General features: G+C 50.0%; 1 protein-coding gene across 1 annotated transcript; it reads left to right on the top strand.

Annotated features, from left to right (window-relative positions):
* The first annotated feature begins 3,682 nt into the window (after window positions 1–3,682).
* On the top strand, window positions 3,683–7,905 carry LOC119293505 (probable rhamnogalacturonate lyase C). Its single transcript, XM_037571967.1, has 7 exons — window positions 3,683–3,927; window positions 4,270–4,391; window positions 4,522–4,581; window positions 5,657–5,773; window positions 5,859–6,297; window positions 6,382–7,151; window positions 7,296–7,905. The coding sequence occupies exons 1-7, from the start codon at window positions 3,814–3,816 to the stop codon at window positions 7,705–7,707; spliced, it is 2,034 nt and encodes a 677-aa protein (XP_037427864.1). The 5' UTR covers window positions 3,683–3,813; the 3' UTR covers window positions 7,708–7,905.
* The last annotated feature ends 102 nt before the right edge of the window (window positions 7,906–8,007 follow it).

The following is an 8,007-nucleotide window of genomic DNA, read 5'->3' on the forward strand; positions in this document are numbered from 1 at the left end:
GGCACTAGGGCGCGGGGTTGGGCGGCGTTGGGCGCGGCGGCGATGCACAAGGGCGGCGGCGCGGGTGAGAGGCGCGGGGTGAGGCGCGGCTTGGGTGGTGCGGCGGCGCGGCGTGGGGTGTGGCGGCGCGGCGTGGGGCGGCGGAGAGGAGAGGAGAGGTGTTGGTTTGATGTGTTTAGAGGGGGGGGTGCTTGGGTATTTATATTGGGGAGGGGAGGGTTTTGCTTGGGGTAGGGGACAAGAAATAGATTAGGATTAGGAAACAAAAGAGGGAAAAGATCTAGAAAAAAAACGAAAGTAGATGAATCCTACTAGGAATCCACAAAGGATGGCGGCTCCCTGGCGCCTTGCGCCTGGTGCGGCTCCTCCCGGGGCGTGGCGCGCGATGGCCTCTGGCCTGGCTGGCTTGGTGGCTTGGGCCTTAGGCCCAAGTCGCTGGAGCTCTCTCTCTCTCTCTTTTTTTTTTAAACTGTTCCGCGCTCGGAAACAAAACGAGATCTAAACGATCTCCAAATCTAATAAAGTAAATTTTCTCCGACTCCTAAAAATGAGCCGAACAAAATGAACTTTACTCGGGACCTAAAAAGCAAATTTTGAAAACGCACAATTTTTTTCCCTATCCAAATAAAAAGCGAATAAAACTCCGGCAAACAAAATTTGATCTATTTATTAAATCTTCATTTTCCTAAATTTGGGAAAGTCATATTATTCCCTCTCTTATATTTTTTTGATAACGGAAAAAATTATTGAAGACAAAATAAATAAATCAAATGACCCTCTTTTCAATTCGAGAAACTCTCAAATATGAAAATAACGAAATCTCCAACTCTCTCCAAGGGTCCTTGAGTTGCGTGAAATTTCTAGGATCGACCAAAATGCAAGAAAATAAAATATGCATGATGATCTATTCCAAATTGAAAATAAATTCAAAGGGGCTTTGAATTTAATTCTTTGAAACTCCCAACTCATATTTCATATAATTTGAAGAAGTCATTTTATCTTCTCTCGTGAAAATCATTGAGTCGCATAAAGTTTCAGAATTGAAATATTTCCAAATGAAATTCAATTATTTTTCAAACACCCTTTTCATTTTTAAATGGAAGAAGTCATGTCATCTTCTCTCTAGGGTTTTGTGTTTGAAAAGCATTTGAATTCATGGAGATCAGAAAGCAAATATGAAAGTTTGGGAAAGTCATTTTATTCCCTCTCATTTAGCTTTCAAAAGGTTTTGAATTCACTCACTTTCAGTCGATCAACCAAGCAATCAATCAAATCTATCTATTTGTTTATAACATTCCAAAATTTAGAATTTTGGGATGTTACATCGCAGCTCAGGTGCGGACTGGCGGCCCTGGTCGCGTGGGCGGCGGGGTGGCTCTGGCATGGCGATCCGTGGCAGTGGTGCGGCAGGTCTCTCGGCCAGGCGCACCCTGATCGGAGGTGGAGTGGTATGCCGGGGTGAAATCCCTGTCTGACCGTGGTCAGACCGACGGTGGTGGCGTCCGCGGGCGCCATCCCCTTCTTGTAGGCTCCGTCGCGGTCTCTCCTAATCCTCCGTGTTGCTCCCGATGAAAATCTTGATCCTTTGGATCGGGTGTTGGCGGCGCAATGGTGTCGTGTCCTTCCTGAAGGCACTATCTTGGGGCGCGCGGTTCGTCAGCGGTCAGCTACGTTCTTCACGGTGGCTTGTTCTCTGTGCAGGGCTCCGTCATCTTCGTAGTGATGCTTGTTGTACATTTGTTGTTTGCTTCGAGTTGGCTTAGCTGATCTTCGGCACCTCTGTATCTTGCTTTGGGTGCGTGCGTTTGGGGTGTCGTGTTGTACGGTTCGGATGTATGAGGTTCGGTGCTTTATATATAAAGCGGGGCGAAAGCCTTTTTCGGTAACCTCGTACCTAGATCATCTATGTGTCCTTGCTCCACAAATTCCATAAACCATGAGTATTGCAGCGAAATCCCTGCAACACTAGCATTTTTACATACTATGATAATACGCATTACAACCATATGTTGTTTGTATAACTAGGTATTTGACCGTCCTTTGCTATGGGTACAAATATTCTAGTACATTAGCTCATAATTTACCTGGCCGTATTATATGATTGTGTAAATAAATGTTACCAAATCTCGTGCGTGATTTTATTTTAGAATCACTTATTGACTTATCAAAGAAACTATAGTTTATTTGGTAAGTCAATAAAAGACGGGACAATTAAGGCGGTTTCCAAAGAATGATCATCAGAGAAAAAAAATATGAAATGTTGGACGAAGCACTTCGCGTGGCAGAAAATGGGACACTATTTTTTAAAGGTATATAATTATAGATATAGGAATAAATGTAGATAATATAGATATAGAGATATAGAGATAAGAATGTGGCTGATGTGATTTTTTGTTGTGATGATCGTAGGGCGCTGCCTCCGCGCGATGGACGGCTAGCATCGCCACGAAAGTATGCAGCTTTGGACCTAGCCGCTGCCTCCCAAAAACCCTAGCTTTCTGCCTCTCACCGGCGCCGGTGCGGTCCATCCCGTCTCCGGTGGCCCTATGGCCATGGAGGCGGGATGGATCTCGGCCCTTGCCGGTGGGAGGGCTTCGTTTTTAGAATCTTTTTTCGAGCTTTGTTAGGGTTTGTATTCTCAGGAAGGCGAGACGGTGGCAGCTCCCTGAAGATGGAATAAATGTCTCCCCGCCTAGCCCCCATTCCGGTGACGTGTCTTGCATCATCGGTGGGCGTGTGGAGTTGTGTCTCCGGCGGATCTGTCTTTGGTGGATTTGCTCGGATCTGTTTGTCGTTCGTCTTCGTTCGTGTGTCATCCGCGGCGGTTGCTGTTCTGGTGTGTTGGTTCTACGGGGTCTTAGCACGACGACTTCCCGACTGTCCACTAAAACAAGGTTTGCCCGGCTCCGGCGATGGAGGGGCGATGACAGCGCGCGCCTTCGGCTCGCTTCAGTGCTTGTAGTCGTCGCTAGGTGGTCTATGAATCTAGATGTAATTTTTATTATTTCTAGTGCTTGTTGTACTACCATGATTGAAGATGAATAGATTGAAAGTTTTTCCCGCAAAAAAAAAAGCATCGCCACGAAAGTTGTCCACTCGTAATGTCCATGAAAAATGGAGGGCGTGTCTTATAAATAATTAAAAACCTTCCATTCAGAACTTCCCTCAATAAAAAGATAAACCTTCGATGCATTTTTAGATGGAATCAACAACTTGTTATCAGTGAAATGCCCACGTGCCAAACAATCTCTATTCAATCGATGGCTAGAATTTAATACTCGCCTTATCTCCAACTCTTGCAATAGGCAAGTTGGATATGCAGGATATATATCCATCAATTAATTATTAGAAGCTGGCAATCCATTCCGAAGAGATTCACTGCCCTTTTTTAGAGGCGAATTAGAAGAAAGGGATACCCGGCCCAGCTACGAACGTTCTTTGGCAAGCTACATATGTCTCGGTATATATAGCCCGCCGTGTTTCGGTGTTTGGGCGAGCATCTTTGCGTGGCCGCCGGCGCAACAAACTCGTACGTCCGTCGGCGTCGACTCCGGCGCGGCGCCTTTATAAAAAGCGGCAGATCGACCACCGCGCGCAGCGAGCCCGCGGCCAGCTAGCTTGCTTCGCCTTAAACAATTCTTCCGTAATAAACAGCAGGGCAGCAGCAGCAGCGGGAGCAGGAGCAGCTACTACCTCACGTACATATATAGAAGCCATGCAGCTGTGCGGCCACTAGCTTGTGTTGCTCCATCGATCGGATCCGGCCGGCATATCGACGACGTGCTGTGGGTATATAGCTAGGCGACGGCGCCGATGGCGGCGGCTCTGATCCTCCTGCTCGCCGCCGTGGTGGGCGTGGCCCCGACGGTGGCGCCGGGGCCGGTGGCACGCGGCGCTGGCGTTACGCTGCATGTAGAGCATCACCAGGTACGTACGTACGCGCTCTGGCAGCCAGTCCTTGACTGCTACTCTTCTTCTTGGTGCTGCATATAATCGCGTCGGTCGATCTCGGTGTCTCTTACGTACGTTTTCGCGTGCTGCTCCAATTGACTGATGGTTTGTTGTATTTCTGAATTAAGCACTAACCGGCGTACGTTATGTTATGTGTTTCCGCGTATCGCTGCGCGCGTTATAGAACTGTCGAGATAGCTAGCTTTCCGGGTCAAACAATTGTTAAGCCTTGGCATGGGCATTTTGGTTTGGTTTTGTTTGGTTTAATATATGTACGCGTACGTGCGTGCATGCATATGCATGGTGATGGCGGTGCAGGTTGTGGTGGACAACGGCGTGGTGCAGGTAACGGTCTCCAAGCCGCAGGGCCAGATCACCGGCGTACGCTACGCCGGCGAGCACAACCTCCTGCACTTCACCAACGACGAAAACTCTGGCGGGTAACTATCATGCGTGCAGAAGTTCAAAAAAAAAAAAAAAACTATCATGCGTGCATGTGTTCGGTTTTCATATACCCTGTACATGTTTCTGATCAACTGATCGTCATATATATTATTTGTATATATCCAGGTACTGGGACGTGGTTTGGAACTTTCCAGGGTCCGGTCATCCAAGAGGCATGATCGACATGTACGTACATTCTCACTGCAACTGACATGTATTATATGTCTCGACTGCATTATTCAATTCCAAAGACTAAATTCTGTTGCAACTTTGTGTTAATATTTATGCATGCTTTCCATGCAATTATTTGCGTTGATCCTTCCGTTAGTCTTAGTTTAACTAGCCAAATTCAGAGTAGCCACAATAAGCAATCCTACTTTACCATGGATTAATGTGAACATTTTTAGCTAGGAGCAGTACGAATTAACTGCAAATATGCAAGACAGGAGGTTAGTAATATCTTGCCTAACTGAAGTAGTAAATACACGCTGTACACTTCCTAGCCAAAGAGTTTTATTTTTCGAGCAAAGGCGTCAAGCGCGCGGCCTCCATTTTCATTGCCAAAGAGGAGTCTGAGAACACATACACGAACCGTATCATGGGATGTCACAAAACCGCTGTTACAAAAGACTAATTGACGAGCATAGGCGTCAAACGAATCACAGCCATATTTACCACTTTTTTTTCAACTGCTTACTTTGTCCTGTGCCACACAGCTCAACAATTATTTAATGTGATCACTATAGTACACTCAAGAAAAGAAAACTAACCCACTACTATGTCAGCAGTACTTGTAACAGCTAGCTAGCTACTTGGGTTTGAAGCCACTTTACCTGATCCCATATTTACCGGTTTCTTCTTCAAGTGCTTACTTTGTCCTGCGCCATACAGCTCAACAAATATTTAAATGTGATCACCTAACCCGCTATATTTCACTCAAAGAAAAAACCCACTTTATCAGCCGTAGTACATATAACAGCGACTGGTATTTGGATTTGAAGCCACTTTACCTGACCGACCGTACCTGCATGCTAGCCAGTAATGAGCATGCCAAGAACAAATCTGAACGTTGCACCATGTTGAGTATTATTCAACAACAAGACTGAACTGTAAAGTGTTGCTCCTTCAGTACAATCTGGAAAAGGTAAAAAACAGTTATTGCTGAGTAAAAAGAGCATGCACGTACACCTATCAATTTACATGAAACAAGGAAAAATAGTTGCTCAACCAAATTTAGCCGTACGTCTTTGAATTCGCGCAGGCTGGACAGCACAGAGTTCAGGGTCGTATCGGCCAGCGAAGGGCAAGTGGAGCTCTCCTTCAGGAGCACCTACGACCCATCACGCCTCAACAGCGTCCGGCTCACCGTCGACAAGAGGTGCGCCGTGGAACCTCCATCTTCTCCCCTGACAGGCGCATGCATGCAGCCAACCAATTGATTAACAGGTGTTGTTGATGATCAGGCTGGTGATGCTGAGAGGCAGCTCCGGGTTCTACTGCTACGCCGTCTTGGAGCACGCCGGCAGCTGGCCGGCCCTCAACATCACGGAGGCCCGGCTCGCCTTCAAGCTCAACACGGCCAGGTTCACCTACATGGCGGTCTCGGACGAGATCCAGAGGTACATGCCGCGGGCGGCGGACCGGGACGCGCCCCGCGGCAAGCCCCTGGCGTACAAGGAGGCCGTGCTCCTCCTCAACCCCGCCGAGCCGCAGTTCAAGGGCGAGGTGGACGACAAGTACCAGTACTCGCTCGACAACAAGGACAACGCGGTTCATGGCTGGATCGCCGGCGCTCCCGGCCCGGCCGTGGGGTTCTGGGTCGTCACCCCCAGCAACGAGTTCAAGACCGGCGGCCCGTTCAAGCGCGAGCTCACCTCCCACGTCGGCCCCACCTCCCTCACCGTAAGCGCGGCCACACATTTTAAACTTCAATCTTTTCCCATGAATGAAACTCCTGCATCACACGGTCGTCGATCTGATTTGCAGATGTTTATGGGAACACATTACGTCGGGAACGACATCGTGGCCAAGATCAAGGAGGGCGAGCACTGGAAGAAGGTCATGGGCCCGGTGTTCATCTACCTCAACTCCAACCACGAGAGGGGGGACTTCCACGCGCTGTGGGAGGACGCCAAGGCGCAGGCCGAGGCCGAGGCCAGCAAATGGCCCTACACCTTCCCGGAGTCGCCTGACTTCCACAAGGCCAGCCAGAGGGGCTCGGTCACCGGCCGATTGCTGGTCAGGGACAGGTTCCTGAGCGGCAAGGACATGCCCGCCCGCCGTGCCTACGTCGGCCTCGCCGCGCCGGGGCAGCCTGGCTCCTGGGCGACAGAGAGCAAGGGCTACCAGTTCTGGGCGAGGGCGTCGGCGACCTGCGGCAGCTTCGCCATCGGCAACGTCCGGGCAGGGGTGTACAACCTCTACGCCTGGGTGCCCGGGACCCTCGGCGACTATATGCACACGGCTCCCGTGAGAGTGGATGCCGGCGGCGCCGTTGTCCTCGGCGATCTCGTGTTCGAGCCGCCGCGATCGGGGCCGACGCTGTGGGAGATCGGCGTGCCTGACCGGAGCGCCGCCGAGTTCTTCGTTCCTGAGCCCAACCTCAAGTACGTCAACAAGCTCTTCCTCAGCAAGGACAAGTACAGGCAGTACGGGCTCTGGGACAGGTACGCTGAGCTGTACCCCGCCGGCGACCCCGTCTTCACCGTCGGCGAGAGCCACTACTCCAAGGACTGGTTCTTCGCGCACGTCACGAGGTAGCAGACAGAAAACCAACTCTTAAATCTTAATGCTCTAGTCTCCGGCCACGCCGACGATCTCTGTTTCTAGCTAAGAGTAAGAGACACAGCACAGGTAATAAATAAAAGAAAAAAAAAAACTGACTTGCTTCTGGTGTGCAGGAAGACGAGCAACGGCGAAGACGCGCCGACGACGCGACGTATCCGGTTCGGCCTGTCGCGCGTCGTCGCCGACGGCACCTACACGCTGCGAGTGGCGCTCGCCGCGGCCCACATGTCGAGGCTGCAGCTGCGGGTGAACGGGGCGCCGGTGACGAGGAGGGGATCGTCGGCCGACGCTGGAGTGTTCGTGACGCCGGACTTCGGCGACGGCAACGCGATCGCGAGGCACGGCGATCACGGCACGTGGTGGAGCTTCGAGTTCGGGATCAAAGGGTACCTGCTCATGGAAGGGGAGAACACCATCAGCATCACGCAGGTCAGGGCCTTCAGCGAGTTCATGGGGGTCATGTACGACTACATCCGGCTGGAAGGGCCTCCCGGTTCTTGGCGAGATCCCACACAACTTCCGTGAATGAATTTAGAAGGTTGTGCCATATGTTTTTGCAATTTTGTACACAACTTGTAGAACGTAGGTAGTTCGGTGAGGAGTGCATTTTGACCCCCGAGCTCACCATCATGCGGCCGGGTAAACATTAAACTCGAAAGCACGTAAAAATGTAGAAAATCAGAAATATCTGGATATTTTGGCAACAAGCATGTTTGAGTGTTATATCTGTGTTCAATTTTTTGCGAAGAAATGGCATTTGTGGATTGTGGTGGCCTGAAAAAAAAAACAGCGCTCACTCAATAAGTTTTTTTCTTCATAAAAAGC

Source organism: Triticum dicoccoides, chromosome 4B, assembly GCF_002162155.2.
Source record: "Triticum dicoccoides isolate Atlit2015 ecotype Zavitan chromosome 4B, WEW_v2.0, whole genome shotgun sequence".
NCBI lineage: Eukaryota > Viridiplantae > Streptophyta > Magnoliopsida > Poales > Poaceae > Triticum > Triticum dicoccoides.